The sequence below is a fragment of the Camelus ferus genome, chromosome 7 (genome assembly GCF_009834535.1).
Source record: "Camelus ferus isolate YT-003-E chromosome 7, BCGSAC_Cfer_1.0, whole genome shotgun sequence".
NCBI lineage: Eukaryota > Metazoa > Chordata > Mammalia > Artiodactyla > Camelidae > Camelus > Camelus ferus.
In genome coordinates this window covers 43977968-43997812 of record NC_045702.1, presented here as the reverse complement: position 1 = coordinate 43997812, position 19845 = coordinate 43977968, and the positions used below count along the sequence as shown (strand labels likewise).

The 19845-nt window shown below is 45.4% G+C and overlaps 1 protein-coding gene across 1 annotated transcript; it reads left to right on the top strand.

The window, feature by feature from the left end:
* Positions 1–16897: 16897 nt before the first annotated feature.
* Positions 16898–17815, top strand: LOC102508565 (60S ribosomal protein L4-like). The gene is given in 1 exon segment (XM_032483827.1): positions 16898–17815. A coding segment is annotated over 1 exon segment (762 nt). The 5' UTR covers positions 16898–16958; the 3' UTR covers positions 17721–17815.
* Positions 17816–19845: the final 2030 nt, after the last annotated feature.

The window sequence follows — 19845 nt, the reverse complement described above, 5'->3', positions numbered from 1 at the left end:
AGATCCTTGCCTGTCCGTTTGATTTTGGGATATACAGTGCAACAGCAGCCCGTTCTAACACGGTTTATGGAAGGTGTGGATTTGCTGTAACTTCTAAAGACATGGAGTTGGAAGCAGGAGTTACTTGTTAAATGCACAAGCTCGGTTGTACTTGTTCAGCTGCTGAAGGGAGACAGGAACCACCACTTACTAAACTCCTACTATGGGCCAGATGCTCTTCCAGGCTCTTGATATATGTTCTCTGATTTAATTCTCTCATCAAGCCTTATCATCCCATTTTATGATTTGGGAAATGGCCCAACCATGGCCCAGAATGGCCCAATAGAAGGGCTGAGATTTGACCATAGATTGGTCTGACTCCCAAGTCCATGTTCCATGGGTTAAAGGGAGCACATAACATAAAACTATTATCTTCCAAGAACTGTGCATTTATCATAAACTTCTCCCCAGCTTACCTTCCTAGATCTCACACTTGGAATTGATTTGGGTTATTATGGACTTAATATTATTACTATCAGCCTTGCTAGTTGTGCAGTTTATTTTGCTTAAGAGAAGACATGCAAGAGAAGAAACATCCGCCTCCATAAATTGATTTCTTCCGGCGAGTTCCAGTTTGGGATAAGAATTTGCAGTGAGTGATGTGTGTGCTTATAGAGGATTAAGAAACTGACCAGGCTTGAAACCATGGTTCCCTTTGTTTATCTGCAGATCTCGTCTGCTTAAGGTAAAACTCACCCTGGGCCCTTGTCCCTGACCTCCACCAGGTGGGTTTGAGTGGAGACAACCTCTGGGCCAGCAATCCTTCACCTCTTTCCACAAGAGCCTGCCAGGAAGAGAAATATCCAAAGTCCATTTTGAGCTCTCAGCCCAGGATTTCCTTGTGATTTGTCAGGGATATTGGGCAATTACTGGCACACAGAGCGGAAGGAGAGCAGAGGGAGGGAAGGCTCAGCCTCGCCAGCGAGGTCATCCTCTGTGCATCAGTCACTGTTAGACACATCTCTGGTTTGCGTTCCCAGCTCAACTGCACAGAAGAGAGATCTTTTCCTTTCTCCCTAGTCACCCAGCTGCTGAGAAAGTTGGAAAAACTGGGTAATAGTAGTTGTTGTAAGTACTTGGGGGCTCTAGGAGGTATCCCCAAGAACTGGATAAAGAGGGGCTGTCATTCTCTGAAATTTCAACCTTCAACACAAAATACACCAGAGTGGAGGTGCTTGAAGTCGTCTGCAGGAGCTGAAATAGTTCCCAGGCCCATGCAACTCAAATACAACCTGTTTGAACAGTTTATTAGAAAATCTAAAGAGTGATTTGATCAGAAAGGGGGAGGGTTGTTGGTCCATGGAAGCAGGACAAAGAGAGGGTGTCAGAGGCAAATGTTAGCAGGGCCCACCCAGACCTTGTCCAAGGGAGAGGGAGCTGAAGTCTGTTGACTTAAGGGATTCCCAGTCCTCTTGGAAGAGGCGTCTCTGATATGGTGATGGAAGCAATAGGCGCTACATGTATGTAATCGGCAGACTTCAAGGATTCAGGTCCCTTTGTAGGAGTGTCCTATCGTATCATGGTGCCACTTAAACATTTAGTTCTCCCTGTCTTGATTCAATGTTTACCAAATGGCATTCGGATTTCTTTTCATGATTGCCTTCTGATTGTTTCTTCCCATGAACACTTGCCAACAAAGGCAGATGGAATGATGACACTGACTTAGAATATCCCTGGTAGTAATTTCTCACTAAAAATGTTAATGGTACATTTTGATCTTACATGTACACATTGTGCTCCTGATGTGTGCCCATGAAGAGCTGGGTTCGTTCTTTCTGTGCTGACAAAGGCAGGGTTGTGAACCTCCAAGCTGAAGACCAGACCTGGGCAGTGGGAATGCACCAAGCTGATGCATGCTGAGGAGTCTCCTCCAAGAAAAGCTGCTGGCACTTCACCTTGGCACTCGCCTTGACACAGCTGCGCTCCTGAAAGCCTTTTTCTTTTCCTTCTTTCCTCCTTTCTTTCTGTCTTTCCTCCTTTTTCTGTCTGTCTTTCTTTCTTTCTTCTTTCTTTCTTTCTTTCTTTCTTTCTTTCTTTCTTTCTTTCTTTCTTTCTTTCTTCTTTCTTTCTTTCTCTCTTTCTCTCTTTCTCTCTTTCTCTCTTTCTCTCTTTCTCTCTCTCTCTCTCTCTCTCCCTTTCTTTCTTTCTTCTCCTTCCATTTTAACCATTTTTAAGCATAAGTCAGTGGCATTAAGTATATTCACATTGTTGTGCTATAATCACCACCATCTATCTCCAGAACTTTTTCATCATTTCAAACTGAAACTCTGTACCCATGAAACAATACTCCCCATTCCTCCTCCTCACAGCTTCTGGTAACCACTATTCTATTTTCTGTCTCTGTGAATTTGACTGCTCTAGGTACCTTATATAAATGGAATCATGCAGTATTTGTCTTTCTGTGTCTGGTATGTTTCACTTAGCATAATGTCTTCAAGGTTTATCCATGTTGCAGCATGTATCAGAATTTCATTCCTTTTTAAGGATGAATAACATTCCATTGTATGTCCACATCACATTTTGTTTATCCATTCATCTCTTGGTGGATATCTGGGTTGTTTCTACCTTTTGGTTCTTGTGAATAATGCTGCTGTGAATAAGGATGTACAACTATCTGTTTAAGTCCCTGCTTTTAATTCTTTTGAGAATGAGAGAAAGCATTTAAATTTCTGCAGTAGTCATACCTGATCTTTCCAATGTGTAAACTATAGAAGTTTACAGAGCATGTCAGCATATTTATTTGATCCCATGAAGTAGATAGGTAAGGAGGTAGAGGGGGCTGTCACCCACATTTGCTTAAACTGAGGCTTAAAGAGGTAAGAGGGAGAGTCTGGTTGCCTTCTAACCACAAGCTTAGGGCTCTTTTCACCGCAGAGACATCTCTGTGAGGACAGCAGCAACGTCTACCTTATTAACTGTTTTACCTCAGGTTCGAGTTCAGGGTGGGCATCACAGGGACTCAACAAACATCTGTTGAATGAAGACTGCTCTCCCCCTTGCTCCAGCAGTCCATAGCATGAGTGCTGTGTGGATACTCAAGGGAACACATTTGTTAATGGTCCTTGTTTGAGGACCTGAGGGAGTCTTGGAGACCATTATAAAGTCCCTGAAGAAGACCAACTAATTTCCTGACTGACTGAAGGAGACCCATTTCAGAGGTGGGTGATGACTGTACCCGCTCTTTTAACCCCAGTGGACTTCACATTCCCTATTTCTATGGCAAGTGCCATATATGATTATTATGCTGAGGAGAGAAATGCTCCCGGATGTGCTGATTTGCACCAGGAGAGAATGTGAACTCACTGAGGAATGAGAGCTTAAGTGAGCTTCCTCTTGCCCAGAGTTGCCCGAAGAGAGCTGCAGATTCATCCTGCTTTGGTCGTCTGGCAGCCGTGAATCACGGCCCAGAGGGAAAATGCAGTCTCAGGAGTTGAATTAGTGTTGTCATCATCTTATTCAGAAGAAAATGCCATGAGTGTTTGTTATGGCAGAGTACAAAGGGAAGGACCGTTGAAAGTGGGAGAGATGCTATGTCTTCAGAAGTATCTCCCTTGTTCCCAGGTTCATGCATCATCAAAACTACACAGCTTCCGGCTCTCACTCACTTTTATAAGTTTGTTGTTGAGAATGAGCATCAGAAAAACTGTTTCCCCAACAAAAGACATGTAACTCATGCTGGACTCAACTCTGCCAAGCGGTGGGCTCATAAACAGTAGGTTTGCAAGAGCCCGGAAACTCCCACCATCAAATACAGATTTGGGAGAATTTTATTTATCAGCTGTGTTGAGCTTTGAGGGTAGAGCCTGTTATTTCTTGACTGTTGAGGAGGTCCATGACCTGTGTCAAAGTCCTGGCTTCAGAACAGTAATCACAGAACTTTAGTTAAGCTGTCTAGTATAAACAATGATTTACCTAAGGTGACATACACAGCCAGTTACGGGTTCTTTTCCCCTTTCTTTCTTTCTCTCTTTCTTTCTACCTTTCTTCTTTTCTTCCTTTCTCCCTTCCTTCCTTCCTTCCTACCTTCCTTCCTTCCTTCCTTTAGAGGCAGAAGGGGATGGTGGCAGATTAAACCCAAAAGTCATGTGAATTACGTGTGCTTGTAAGGCTGTATTGGGGTGAGGAGATGTAGCCAAATAGGCACTGGGGCAGTGGTAACTGGACTAGGCCCTCCCACTGGACACCCCCTTCCCCAACCCACGCCTCCAAAAGTATCCTGGAAAGTTCACAGGTACGTTGCTGAATTAACATATTCGTGTTTCTTGAATTCCAGGAAACACTGGTATAGACAATTTGTAATTCATTGCATAATTACTGGAATTCATTGGATAATAACCAACAGTCCAAGCTACTCTCCTCAGTTGAGACCTGGCCTGAGTATTCTCCAAGTCTGAACTTTTAGAGATGAACTCAGATCAATAAAGAGCTGAGTAATGGAGAGTTACTGTCAGAGAGCATTCCAGTTAAAGGATTAATGCCAACGTCCACATGTATCGATATTGGAGCACTGCATGTATATTTAAAGTATTATACCAAAGTGTAACACGTGCATTCTGCATTTGCAATATCCTATGCCTGTCATTTAAAGTTATTCCCAAAGTAAGTCATTTGGCTTTCTAACGAGGACATTCTCTTATTTTACAACATGCAATATATTTGTAATGACCTGTCATTTTTCTGAATTCAGTTCACCACCCTTGCAGGACAGAGGAGGGCTCATAAATGCAAGACGGGTGCCAAGGGCAGCCCGTTCCTCTGTGGGCTTGTGCGAAGGAGGAGGGGGCGGGGGAGGAAGGGGGTGGGGGGGGCGGGAGAGGGGAGGACGGCCTAAACAGGCTTAGGCAGCCATTGCTAGTCCCCGTCAGGCATCTCCATCTAGAGGGCTGTGGTCGAGTGTTGAGATAGAAATTGTGATTTCAGAGTGATTCCAAGGTTACCTTCTGATGGGAAGAGAAAGAAAACCAACATTTAGTAAGCAAGTACTATGAGCCAAGTATTATCCCTTCTCCATTTTAATTAACTCCGCAATAACTCTAGAAGTTTGCTTTACTTTTCTCATCCTATTTTTAAGAAAACTGAGATTCAGGAGATTAAAAAAACTAAAATCACATAGTAAATGGAAGAGCCGAAATGTGACATCCCAGCCACTGTTTCCTAAGCTTAATGGAAGGAAACTGCTGTTCTTTTGTTTTGGAGAGAGGCAGCCAGGCAGCAGCTGGCAACAGAAAACCTATTTCCTAGGCAAGGGAAATGAGGGCTGGAATGAACTCACCCTGGTAATCCTGAAAGGTGTGGGCATGGAGGAAAGGGGATGCCAGCCACACCCTGTGTTCAGGATGGTTGCTGTGGCATCCATGGGAGTTATCAAGCCTTGGATGTTGAGTCACCTGGCAAAGGATGGCTAGAGCAGAGAGAGTTTTTTTCCCTTGTATGTTGCAGGTGCGTAAAAGAGAGGGTTCAAATAAATATTGTTCACTCACTGAGCATTTCTTTGGCTCCTGCTACATATTAGGCACTACATAGCCCATGCCTCAAATCAGCTTATTTTCTAAGGGGGAGATGAGGAATGACTGACAAGTAAAACGTGGGTTGACAGGTGGTGATAGGCTGAATAGAGAAAAGTTAAGCAGAGGAGGTAAACCTGAGTCCAAGCTCATACTACTAACCACACGACAGGCCAGTAAATCAAGGAACAAGTTACTGGGGCAAGGAATGGTGACTTTATTTGGGAAGCCAGCAGACTGAGAAGATGGTGGACTAGTGCCCAAAGAACCATCTTGCCCGAGTTAGAATTCAGGCTTCCTTTGTACTAAGAGGGGAGGGAGTAAAGTCAAACATTTCCTGGTTTCCATTCCGCCTCTGGAGGAAATGTGTGAATTCCATCCTGCAGTCATTCATAGGTGGGCCTGGTCAGGATGTTTTCTGTGAGCTAAACAAAGGTATTTTAGCTTAACACTCATTACCTGGGGTGGGGGCAGGGTTCCCAGAAATGGGCCATTATGTATAATTTAAGCTTATAGGCAACATCCCATTAGTGATTAACTTGTGACAAAAGCAGTAAAACACAAAGGTTAAAGTAAAAGAAACAGAGTCAACATGAAGTCAGATTTGTTCTTCCCTGTTACAAACTGTAGGGCCAAGGTGTATATGTGCTGTATATAGGGTGATCAGGGAAGGCTTTGCTGATAGGTGACACTGAGCTGGATCTGGGGGAACTGAAGGAGCGGGCTGTGGGACTGTCTGGGAGAATTCCATCTCAGCCATACGGAGCAGTAAGCAAAAAGGTGATGAGGCTGGAGCGTGCCCAGCAGTGTGTTTGGGAAACAACAAGTGGCCAGCGTGCTGAGCAGTACGAGAGAGGGAGGGCAAAGATAGAGAAGGAACTGGGGCCAGAGAGTGTAGGAGTTTTCAGGCCTTTGTAAGATTGTTGGATTTTATTCTGAGTTATCTGGGAAATCATTAGAAGGCTTTGAGCAGGGAAGAGACATGATTTGCATTCGCTTTAAAAGGGTCGCTCTGGCTGCCGGGTTGAGCACAGCCAGTATGGGGGCCCTGATGGAGGCAGGGAGACCAGCCAGGAGGCTACAGCAGTCTTCGTGGTGAGGGATGGTGGTCTGGAGCAGAGAAATGGCAGTGGAGGTGGTGAGAAGTGGTCTGAGTCTGGATAGAGTTTGAAGACAGAGTCAATTGGATTTGATGATGGATTGGAAAGTAGGATGTAAAAGGGCTCAAGGAGGACTAAAGTTTTGGTCCTGAGCAAAGGACAGACATGGAGAAGGCTGCGGGAGGAGGAGAGGATGCGTGTGTGTGTCTCACAGGTGTGGGAGGTGGGGTGGGAACCAGGAGTTCATTTTTGGAAATATTAAATTTGAGATCCCTGTTAGACATCCCAGTAGTGATCTCTCTGGAGTCTGGAGTGGTCCACACTGGAGATATAAATTTGGGACTTGTTAGCAAACAGATGGTGTTTATAACCATGAGACTGGTTGAAACTAACTAGGGTATAGTTTAGAGAGAGAAAAGGTCCAAGGGGGGCCTTGGGGCACTATAATTTTCAGAGGTTGAAAAAATGGAAAGAAACCCGTTGGAGACTGAGAAGGAATAATGTCCTGGGAGCCAGCTGAAGAAAGCTGCCAAGAGCTCAAGTAAGATGAGAATGGAGGGTTGACCATTGCATTTGGCAGCACAGAGGTCCCTGGTGGCGAGAGTGGTAAGGTAGAGGGTGGGGCCAAGTTTGACTGGAGCGTGTTCAGGAGAGGATGGGGGAGAGGCAGAGCAGGGTGGCAGTGCAGACCGCTCTTTTGAGGAATCATCCTGTGAAGGGGAGCAGAGAAATGGCACAAGAGCTGAAACATGAGGGCAAGAAAGTTTTTTTTTGGTTTTGGTTTTTTTCCTTTAAGAAGAGAGATTCCTGCAGGTTTGTATGCAGATGGGAGCAGGAAGGAAGAAGTTGTGGAGGAGGGGCCTTGAGTAGGGGAGGGGGCCTATCCGGAGCACAGGAGGTCCACTTACAGCAACAGGAGGGGCCGTAGTTTGGGGGCACAGGCAGGCCAGTGGGTAGAGGTGGGAGGTGTGTAGGAATAGGAGGCAAGGTCAGCAGCTGAGAGCAGGATGCCGGCAGAGGTGCTGAATGTTTGAGGAGAGAGAAAAAAGCACACAATTGTCACTTGGAAACTAAGGGAGTGAAAGGACCAGGGAAATACAGTCGGATGGCTGGCAAGCACTGATGGCCCATTTGAAGTAAGTGGCTGTGGGTATAAAGTGAATGAAATTCATGAAAGTTAAAGTGAATCAAAATTTTAAACCCAAATATGTTTTTTAAATATAGAGCTAATTTAATGTAGAGTGATTTAACTTTTTTAATTCCATGATTCCTCTTTTCTGAAACCTACGAGGATTCCCTTTAAATCCAGCATTAAATCCAAACGCCACACTTGGTTTTCCCTGTGCCACTCTCTCTACTCTCACAAGCTTACTGACTGCTAGTTCCCAGCTCAGACCCTGCCTTCTGTCTGGTGGGTCTCCTCCCTTTCCTCCAGGTTGCTGTTCTGTTCTGTTCAAGTGTAAGTTCTGTTCATGCGGTTCCCCCTGCCTTTCCTTCAGCCAAGCAGCACATCCTCCGGGAGTTCCGGGACAGCCCCAGCTTTCCTTTCTCTGCATTTTCGTTAGGCTATAGGCTGTAGCACTCACTGATTGCTTTCTGATTATTTTACCCCGGAGAGCCTTGTTTCCTGCATAGACAGAGTGTGCTTGAGGTCAAGGACAACTCACCTCCTGGCACTGGGCATCTTGAAATATTTGATAATATAATCAAGGTGCAAAAAAGAAGGCAAGGCTGGTTGCTGAGCCCCAGGCAGGGCCCCTGATTTCCTTCAAATGGACCTGGTAACATGCAGTTCCAGAATCCTACAATACACCTTTGCAAATTCCAATCAGCGACTATTTAAAAAGGCACCCAGGTTAGAAAGGCATATACTTCTCCTCGGCCTCCCCCTTTCACAGCTCCTCAAGCGCCTGCCTGTGGGTTTCAGTGGAGTTGGAGGAGCTGTAGGGGAGTCAGGGTTGTTTGTGTTTCCTCTGTGATAGTCATCAGTGAACCAGAGAATCTGCAGCTCCCGAAGCCGGCAGAGAGGTGACCTGTATTGAGGCCTCTCTGCCCCCTGGGTGGCATCCAATTGGGCCCCGTGCAGTTATTAGGGGAATAATGGGATTCATTTCTGCAAGGACTGGCTGGCTGGGGCCAAGCTTATTTTAATTTTCAATGTTAATAAACTTGTGGCTATTGCCTTTTTCACACCAATGTGCCTCACACCTCATTTCGCTTGCCCATTAGGCAGTTCCCAGCAGTGCCCTTGTTCCCAGCACCTCTTAAACACGGAGCAATTATGCTTACTTGTGAATGATGATGAAACTTGGAGAAGGCAAATGCACTGGCATAGAACTTTCCCCCCAACTTCATCAGGTGTGCAATGGGCACATCCTTTTAGTGAGAAACAGGGCAGTGGTTACAACCTGCACTGTGGCGGAAACGCAGGGACTGTCCACTCCTGGGTCCCCGTGGCCCCACCAGCATGCCACCTGAGCCGGCGCCTGCTGACCCGGACCTCAGAGCCCCAGCACTGGGCTCTGAAAACAGCCCACCCGGCTTGGGAAATGAGCAGCTAATGCTCTTCATTTATCTTGAAATGAGAAGTTTTCAATAGGTCTTAAGTGTGTACTAATGCATTGAGAGTAATGATCCCTTTATTTACAAAGCTGTTTAATTCCTCACTTTTCTGCTCCTTGTGGGTCTGAGTGGATTCTTCATTTACCAGGTTACTCTGTGATTTTCACAGCAGCTTAGACAACCCTCATTTTTCCCTCGCCTGGTCCTTTGACTGATACCCAAGCAAAGAGATTGTCAGCCTGACTTCCGACTCCATTTGCAAAATTTTCCTGGGTGTGAAGAATGGTTTCATGTGAGGGGACAGTGTGTACTGGAACAGGGAGATGGGACATAGGTCTCACCCAGAGAGCATTGCCCTCGCCCTCAGACAGCATCTCAGCTCCCCTGCCATTCCGCCCAACAGTCTTCCTCTGCCCAGTGTCATCCTGGTTGCCTCCACTGTCCCCAAGCCCCTGCTTGCCACACGACGAATTTCAGTAATCGAGAGGCATGTATAAACTCCTTTCAGAACAGGGCTCTGTTAGCAGTGGCGACATCACTTTAGTGGGTTGCAACTTGTTACCTTTTTAAAGAAATGAATAAGAGTAGAATAGAATAGAAAATATCAGAGTGCATTGCACCTGGTGATGGTGGTGGGTACTGTTTCAGTAGGTTTGATTTTGCTTTGTTCATTTAAGAAATAGTTATTAAACTGCTACTCCTTAGTGGGCAGAGTTAGCGGGGCTGAGTTTCAGGAGCTGGTTTCAGTTATATGTTCTGTTATCTGTGTCCACTTGCAGCTATATGTGTACTGGATCACAATATAAAATGTATCTCTTACCATAGATTGGTGTAGAAAATCTTGGTGAATCCCTGAAGTACCCAGCACGCCCCAGGATCCATGCATCCCCATCCGACTTCTGGCTTTGAGGTTCTCAGCCAGCCAACCCGAGCCTTAGATCTAGAATATAGTGCTCTTGGTTGCCTACTGCTTGCCCGGCAGGATTCAGTGTGTGCCCTTTGACCTTTTTTCTGACCTACTCCCTAGAGGGAGGGACTGGGGTCAGGCATTTTGAAGCACGTGGCTCAGAGAGAAGGTGTCGTCAATGATGGGTGGCAGACACCTAGGAAGCACACCAGCAAAAAATGCTGGGCTTGAACCCAGCATCGGAATCAGAAGAGTCTTGGTTTGGGTGAAACATTTTCACAGAAGACTCCCAAGAGTCCAGAGTCAGTGAGATCCCCGTGGGGTAAGCTGGCCAGAATTTCTAAAAGCAACACTTAGGGAGACCGTCTTTAGTCCTTGGATAGCTTCACATTGTCTCTGTGGCATTTGCTCCAACCACAAATGGAAAAGCCATTCATGTAAAGAAACATTTATTTTTTCTGATTGCAAAAAGTCTGAATTGGTAGGTGATAGTGTATGTGTGGGGATGGGTGCGAGGAGGAGGGGATAACTTTGGAGGAGATCTCCATACTAAGCTGCATCTTTAGCAGCGTGTCCCAAATTTTCTTTGGAATCTCTGCCATTCCAAGTGCTGGGCTTGCCGTAGGGACTGAGTCTGGGATGATAGCTGGAGAGTGCATCTGTGATAACTCTGGGGCAGGATGGGATGTGAAGGGATGCGGGTGCCAGCCTTGCATTCAAAGAAGGCTCAGCCTAGACTTTTGACATCCTTTCAAACAAGGCTATGGGTAGAGTTACAGATGGTTTTCACACAACTTTGTTTCCTATTATAAGACAATGCTACTGATAGAGCTTTATAAATTGATATCTTAACACAAATCATGTCATTATATTATGGATAGCATATTATATAGCATTGTTTTTTGGGGGGAGGCGTGGTGTTAAAAACTTGAATATCTACAATTCTTTCTGTGACTTTAGTTTTGTAATAGATTGAAGCCTGTGAGGTTTTCGTTTGGTCAGTTTGAGAAGGTTGATCCAGGGCCTGCTTGAATGTCGATCCCACAGGGATGCTAAGTGGAGGCCATTCTTGAAAAGTCACTTCACGCCACCCTCTTCATCAGCTAGGAGAAGGTGAAAGCAGGATCTACTCCTGTCTACAGAGCACTTTGGACGTGTCCAAGGCAATACTGCTATAGATGTTGGGCAATGTGTCCCCAAAGGACATCTTCACATAATACATGACAGTGACCCAGGGAGAGTGAAGCAGGGAGGGGAAATCTCAGGTCAAATGCTGCCCAGCACTGCAGCTCTGGAAAGCTCAGGAATTCTCCTTCCTTTTAGGTTGCTTTTTTTTTTTTTTTTTTTTTTAATTTAAAAGAAGGGCTTCCAGTGCCTTCTCCTCCCCATTAGCAACAGTCATATCTTCAGAAAACTTGGAAAACCCCAAAAATACCAAGAACCAAAGAAAAATAACCACCCATCATCCTTCCTGTCTCAGCCGCATTACACAGCCAGGCAAAGTGGGCACTACGGCAGCATGGTATATGGCCTTCCAGACTGTTTTCTTTACCTTTATAGAGACCTGTGGATTACAAGGGGAAACATTCCTTTTTTCCTCCTTGTGTTTCCACCTGGGACCATTAAATTGGAACTTCCATCCCTCAAGAAGTATTAGGCAGAGTACTTCCACTTTCCCTCTGCTGCCTCACTTACTCCCCTACGCTCATGGGAAGAGGAATTATTGGCATGGGGAAGAGATTAGGGAAATTGTTTAAGCTTTCCCTCCTACTCTCAGATGCATGGATTTCATGCAAGCTTACCCTCAGCCCCTCTGGTGGTTCTCAGAGGGGCAGCCCCACTATCCGTGGTTGGGGTAGCATGTAGAAATATGTGGGGCAGGTTCTTCGTGGTCACACTGCTTGGGGGATAGTGTGGTATCTAACGGGTGAGGCCAGGGATGCTAACCACCTGCAGTGTGTTGGACAGCCTCCCCAACACGCCATGGCCTGAGATTGAGAAGCACTTGCCAGGAATAAGCTTACCAGAGCTGGTGCTTCCCTGGCAGGAAGGAGCTTGGTTCTGGATGGGTCAGGATAGTTCACAGAAGGAAAGAGCAGGAAGCTCACTTTGCCTTGAGCTACCTTTTCCTCCCAATCAGAAGTCTTAGTAGCAAAAGTGGTGTGTTGCTCTCCATCTGCCTCACTCTTTAGTCTGTTTCTAACTCTGAGGGAAAGAGAGAAGTGTGATTATCAAACTCCAACATAGACTTAAAAAAAAATACAGCACCATTACACCACACATGTTGTTTTGTGCCTTGCCTTTTTTTTCACGTAGAAATAGATCACAAACATTTTTTTCATGACATAAATATTTTGTCTGTAGCATGACTTTTTAATGGCTGTATCACATTCCAACATATAGATGTGCCATACTTTACCTAGTTAATCATCTTCTTTTAGACATTTAGGCTGTTTCCATATATGTATATGAACAGTGCTGCAGTGAATGCCCTGATAACGCTACATCTTAGCACAGATTTCTGATTCTTTGTGATCCATTCTTAGAATTAGGTATATGCATAATTTTTAGACTTTTTGTTTTTAAAAACTGCTTCATTGAGATGTAACTGGCACACGGTAAACTGCACATACTTGAAGTTTTGACATGTGTATGCACCCATAGAACCGTCATCACAATCATGACAGTAAACATACCATCACCTCAAAAGTTTCCTGTGACTCTTTGTAACCCCTCCCTCATGCCCTCCCCACCCTCTCCCCAGGCAACCACTGATCTGCTCTTTATCACTGTAGTTGGGATTTTCTAGAGTTTTATATAAATGGAATTATACTGTATGTATACTTTGTGTTCAGCATTCTTATTTTAAGATGCATCTATATCGTCAAGTGTATCAACAATTCACTCCTTTCTATTGCTGAGTAGTATTCCATCCCATGAACAGAACACAATGTATTTATCCATTCACCTGTTGATGGTTGTTTCCAATTTTGGGCTGCAGACATACCTCCGAGATATCGTGGGTTCATTTCCAGATCACTGCAATAAAGTGGATATCGCAATAAAGCGAGTCACTCAACTTTTTGATCTCCCAGTGCACATAGAAGTTATGTTTATTCTTCGCTGTAGTCTGTTAAGTCTGCAATAGTATTAATGTCTAAAAAAAGTACATACCTTAATTTAAAAATTTTGCTAAAAATGCTATCATCTGAGCCTTCAGCAAGTCATAACCTTTTTATAATAGTAACATCAAAGATTGTTGATCACAGATCGCCATAACAAATATAATAATAAAGAAAAAGCTTGAAATATTCTGAGAATTACCAAAATGTGACATAGAGACACAAAGTGAGCAAATGCTGTTGGGAAAATGACACTGATAGATTTTCTTGACACAGGGTTGCCACAAACCATCACTCTGTAAAAGATGCAGTATCTGCAAAGTGCAATAAAGCAAAGCATGGTAAAATGAGGTCTCCCTGTATTGCAGATAAAGATGCAGTGAACATTTGTGCCCAAGACTATGCAGACTCCAGGTTTCATTTCTCTTGGGCAAATACCTAGAAGTGCATTGGGTAGGTCATATGGTGGATGTACGTTCAACTTTTTTAGAGACTGCCAAACTGTTTGATGAAGTGGAGGTACCATATTAAGACTTTTGATATTTAGTTTAAAATAATGCGAGTGAATCTGAATTAGTTTTAACTGCTTTTAGAATAGAAGCATCAGGTCGTAGGACATTGGAGCTAGAAGGAACTTGATATCATATCCAGGTTTTTGCTTTACTGAAGAGGAACCAGTGATCCAGAAAGGTTAAGTGATCTTTCCAAGGTCTTTCAGCTCACAGGCTACTCTCTTTGATCTTTTATAAAACCCGGCGATTGGGGAGTCATTCTACAAGCGATGTTGCAAAGAGCATAGAAAGGGTAATGAGCGTATAATCTGCAGGGAGTCATCTCTGACCACTCACAGAATAGCAACAGCAGTTCAACAGCGGGGAAAACAAAAATGTGCTATCATCAGTAACACCTGGTCCATGGAGGGAGCCACGTGGTTTCTGAGCAAACTGATGCACCCCAAGATTAAGGCTACAGTGGGGTCCATTAAAAATGAAAAAAACAGTGTGCTGATTCCCCGGCCCCTTCAGCTTCCCTTTCCAGCTCCCCCTCTTATTATCATATTCATAAGCATTGTCCCTAATCAGTCTCCCTGAGTAAAGTTAACAAGTAGATGTGCGTACTCTCTTGAAATTGTTTTGCTTAGCCTAAGAAGCTGTCACGGTGTTGAGAAGGCTGCCGCTTTAACCAGATTTCATCTCTGTGTGTCACCGCTCATGTCAAAGTAAAAATGCACTCAGACATAAGAGTTGTCCTGCTTTCATCAAGAGCGCCAGCCTGCCTGAGCCTCGTTCCACTTGGTTAAGCCTGTTATTTAAATTGTTAAAATTGAGACATCGGCAGTAAATTTCAGAGAAGATATAACAATTATTAGATACAAGCTGGGCTCTTGTACTTGAGAATAACCATGCCCTCCATCCACCAGCAGAATTAGCCACAAATAATTTACAGTGGTTGCTTTAAGAAGTGTGCCCTCTAGTACTCGGATGGCATTAAATCACAGCCCGTCCCCCCTGAATCATATTTCCAACTTTTAAGATAGATTTGGTTCCAGTCAGCAGAGTGGCGGAGCACTCCAGGGGACCACCTTTTAGTGCCTCTAACTCTGAAGAGCTGAGTGAGGATTCCCCAAGCTGCCTTCCAGCTATGAGTTTTGTGTTTAGGTGACTTTATATACCAGGCAGGGGAGCCACAATCCAGAACAATCGGCCTTGGAGGGTGAGGAGAAGGAAAAGCTGGGAGGCTCTCTGAGTGACCTTGTGCTATTCAGTCATCCCACTGAAATCCTCTAGGAGCACTTGACCTTGTGGCGATTGTGCCCCGAGCCACAATCTGCTTGCACTGAGACAAAGGCTAAAGGGAAGAGAGAAGTACGAATGAAGCCTGGAATCTTCTGAAGGCTCATCAGAGTCACTCTGCTCCATCTTCTCCCTCTCGCTCAGTGAAGGAGCCCCAGAAGGCACTTGCTTATCTAGCAGTTGATTCATGAGACTTTGGGGTCAGCAGAAATCCCAGAGTTGGCTGTTGTTGCTTTAACGTACATCACTCTCAAGCCAAATCTCCCCTAATCCGCACTTGTGAAAAAGATTGCGTAGACCCAGGTGTCAGACTTGACATTGAGTTATGCTAAATTTCATCATACTGATTTTGGGCCATTACTTCTATTAATAAAATGTTAAAAAATTCTGATTCTGACATTTAATATATCAGATTTGTGTAATCTTTAAATTTTTGTATCTTTGTCCAAACCATAGAGAAAAATAGAAATTTTAGAGCTGAAGGAAAGCTTGGACATCATCAATCCAATGCTCTCAGTTTAAAAGCCAAGAACTCAAGAGGTTAAGTAAATTGTCCCAAAGCCACACATCTAGAGAGGGGCATTAAACCGTGGATACTCTTTGAGTCTATGTTGTCTTATTGGAAAATTGACTCCAGTGCAAAATGAGTACACATTTCCTCACTTTATCCATAAGGCTGCTCCAGGAAGCTTTGTAAACACACCTCTTAGAATCAGAACCTGGTCTGGGCACCTCCCTCCACATTAGTTTCTGCTCAGACATCACCTCTTGCCTGAACTGTCTCCCAGCCCTCGGCCACTTGTTTTGCCCAGATCGCCACAGTGACTGTCTTTTATGGACGGAACCCACAGTGCCTGCCTCATGCCTGTCTGTGAGCCACCCTGTGGACACTGATGCATGAGATCACTTGGAACCCCAGTCTGTGTCTCTGCAGCTTGGAAATACAGGGGTGTGTTCGTCAGGGTTTTCAAGGGAAACAATCAATGGGATGTGTGTTTATGTAAAATGAACTGTCCCACCTGGTTATGGAGGCTGGTGAGTCCAAAATCTGCAGCGTGGGCTGACCCAGGACCGGCTCGAGACCCAGGGGGGCTGATGGTGCACCTCCAGTCCGAAGGCCAGCAGGCTGTTACTGACTGAAATGCTAATCCCATCCAAAAACACTCTCCAAATTGATACATAAAATTACTCATCCCAAGGGGTTAGTACCCTGTGAAACAAAACTTCGACGCTGAGGTATGAGAATCCGTGGTTCAGTTATTCTTCCTGCACTTTCGCTGCCCTGCCCCCAGTAGACTGCCTGGGATGCAGTCATACACGTGGCCTCTCCGAGGACCCTCTGCTCTGCGGAGCAATTCGCTGTGCATGTATTTCAGTGGCAGAGCCCAGCTTGGTGTCTCACCTCCTTGCCTGGCTCACTCCCCTCTCCCTCACTTTTGCTTCCCTGGGATTGCACCTCCCCACAAAGTCTCAGCACATCAGCTTTTGCCTCAGACTCCAGTTTTTAGGAACCTGGGCTACCATACGTTTTTACCAGCTAGCAAACCTGTTCTTAAAACTGATTAAAGCCACAAGCCCATTGAAACATGCCCTCTCCCTAGCTTTGTATCTTGTGCAAATTTCAAGAAACTCTTACTGCCAAGCTTCAGCTGATTCCCTTTGACCAGTTAAAGACCTGGTGTAGGTTATATACCAAGCTTCGATGTCAGGAACTATAACTTCCCACTTGTGCATAGACTCTGAACTGTAACTTTGTCAGCTTGACTCACACAGCCCAAATCAATCCTCTCTGTCTAGACAAAGCAATTTAACTTCTTGGTAACTTACCAATTACAGAGCACTTATTTATTGGCGAATTCAAAAGCGCAACACATGCTTTTCCTGTGGGAGCCGCCGGGTTGAGAGGAGCGTGGCTCTCTCCTCTCCCCGCCATGGCGTGTACTCGCCCACTGATATCAGTGTACTCTGAAAAGGGGGAGTCATCTGGCAAAAATGTCACTTTGCCTGCCGTGTTCAAGGCTCCTATTCGACCAGATATTGTGAACTTTGTTCACACCAACTTGCACAAAAACAACAGACAGCCCTATGCTGTCAGTGAATTAGCAGGTCATCAAACCAGTGCTGAGTCTTGGGGTACTGGCAGAGCTGTAGCTCGAATCCCCAGGGTTCGAGGTGGTGGGACTCACTGCTCTGGCCAGGGTGCTTTTGGAAATATGTGTCGTGGGGGGCGCATGTTTGCACCAACCAAGACTTGGCGACGTTGGCACCGGAGAGTCAACACAACGCAGAAGCGATATGCCATCTGCCCTGCACTGGCTGCCTCGGCCTTATCAGTGCTGGTCATGTCTAAAGGTCATCGTATTGAGGAAGTTCCTGAACTTCCCTTGGTGGTTGAAGATAAAATTGAAAGCTACAAGAAGACCAAGGAGGCTGTTTTACTTCTGAAGAAACTTAAGGCATAGAATGATATCAAAAAGGTCTATGCCTCTCAGCAAATGAGAGCGGGCAAAGGCAAAATGAGAAACCGGTGCCGTATCCAGTGCAGGGGACCCTGCATCATCTATAATGAGGACAATGGTATCATCAAGGCCTTCAGAAACATCCCTGGAATTACTCTGCTTAACATAAGCAAGCTGAACATTTTGAAACTTGCTCCTGGTGGGCATGTGGGGCATTTCTGGCATTTGGACTGAAAGTGCCTTCTGCAAGTTAGATGAGCTGTATGGCACGTGGCGTAAAGCTGCCTCCCTGAAGAGTAACTACAACCTCCCCATGCACAAGATGCTCGGTACAGACCTTATGATTCAATTGCATTCTCCAAAGCACGAGATGGAGGAGCTAAACTTAGGCTGTGGATTTCTGTATGTGCCTTCTATCTGGCTGCCATAGAGGTACAGATAATACACGTTAATAGCATTATTGATGGTTGGTGAGAAGCCTTTGTCTTCATATTACCCACTTCAGTTTTAGATACATATCTTAGCCATTTTGTACTTTTTACCCTATTCCTGCATCTGTCCAAAAAAATTTAAAATATGCAGATAGACTTGAAATAAAGGACTAGACAGAAAGCCTTTATGAACAATGTATTTCCTGTATTATAGAGGTGCTACCTCCACATATCTCTAAACTGTGAAAAATTATTATAAGATCTGATATCTTCAAAAACACCCCTTTGTTCTATTATGCCTTTCTATAAATGGACTTGACACTTACTTGGGCAAAACTCCCACTGACTTTCAGTTGATTGAGCTGATCTGAGTTGAATCACGTCAGCTACAAATGGTCCCCTTTCCACTCTACATTCTGATCGTGTGATGCAGTGTGTCATAACATGGCAATGATACGTATTGGCAATCTTATACTGCTGATTAATTGCTGGGAAAGTAATTTCTTTCTAACTGCACTAGAATGCTTTTGGTGCCTGACATCACAGGGGCTCACGCACACTGACTCAGAATGACCAGGGAAAGCTGACTCCCATCCCACCTAAAAACGATCCCAAGTCTTTGAACGTAATAGTAGCAGTTAACATGTCTTGAGTGCTGACTTGTGCCGGGCACTGTGTAAAATATTTGCATGCACTGCCTTATCTCCTGCCCTCTTCAGCAGAGCCCCATGAGGCAGGTCCTCTAGGCAGGCGTCACTGTCCCATGTGGAGACCATTGGAGACCATGCCTGGCTCGGCACCCCGGCACTTTGAATTCCCTCTGCCTGGCCTGCTCCTCCTGCTTATCACGTGACTAAGTTCTTTTCACATTTTAGGTGTCAGCCCCTACGTCACCCCCTTGTGCGGGCCATCCCTGATCACTCCGTTAGCCCCCTGGCTAACTGGGTGAACGTCAGTTACTATATCAGCTCTTTCCTTTATAGCATTTATCACAATGTATCCTTCCCTTTTGGGAATAGCATTTTGTTTGTTTATTGGCTCCTACTGCAATGGGAGTTCCATGAGGAGAGCAGTTTTGTCCGAGTTGTTTTTCTCTCCAGCCCTAGTGTCCAGGACAGGGCCCAGCCCTTCACAGTTGCTCAGCCACTGTCTGTTGAATGATCACAGAGCCAGGTCAGCTGGGCAAGGCTGCTGTGTGTGCAGCTGGGCAGCGTCTCCCGGTGGAAGAGGGCCAAGGTGCTAGGGAGGGCAGCAGGCGTGGGGCTCACTCGAGGATGAAGACGTGCTTGCTTTCAGCACTGCCTGCTGTTCTGTGTTTGCTTCCGGCCTTGTTCTCTTTTTTCCCTCCAGGCTTACCCCCAACCCACCCTACACCTCTCAAGCATTTTCTTGCTTTAGAGCGGAAATACTTCCCCCTGGGCTGTGGGAGATGTTGAAACCGATTCTGGGTATCTCTGAACTGATGGGCACTGGTATTGCTTGGCAGGGTAACTGAGAACACTAGACAATCCAGGAAATACAAGGAGACAGCTAACCAAAGGGACGTCAGCACCTTTAAGGCTGGACTGAGGTGGGGCTGCACTTGGCAGGGATGTCCACTGACCACACACCTTGAAGGGTGACACGGCTCATTACCAGCCAGTCTTCTTGGTGAGAAGTGACAAGACCTTAATGCTTCAGTGTGAGCATGCTGGCTTGGGACGATTGGTTGATCCTAACTAAGTATGAAACGAGATATGAGACAAAATGCTTTTCTACCCCAAGATGTGGGATGGAAACTGAGAGGGCTCCTTGCACCTGCAGGATGCGCTTGCTCCTGTGTTCCTGCAGGCGCACAGCAGGGCTATAGCGTCTCAGGAGCCCCCAGTAAGCACATCACACTCGTCCGTCCTCCAGGTTCAAAACCCATCCTCGCATCCCACAGCCTT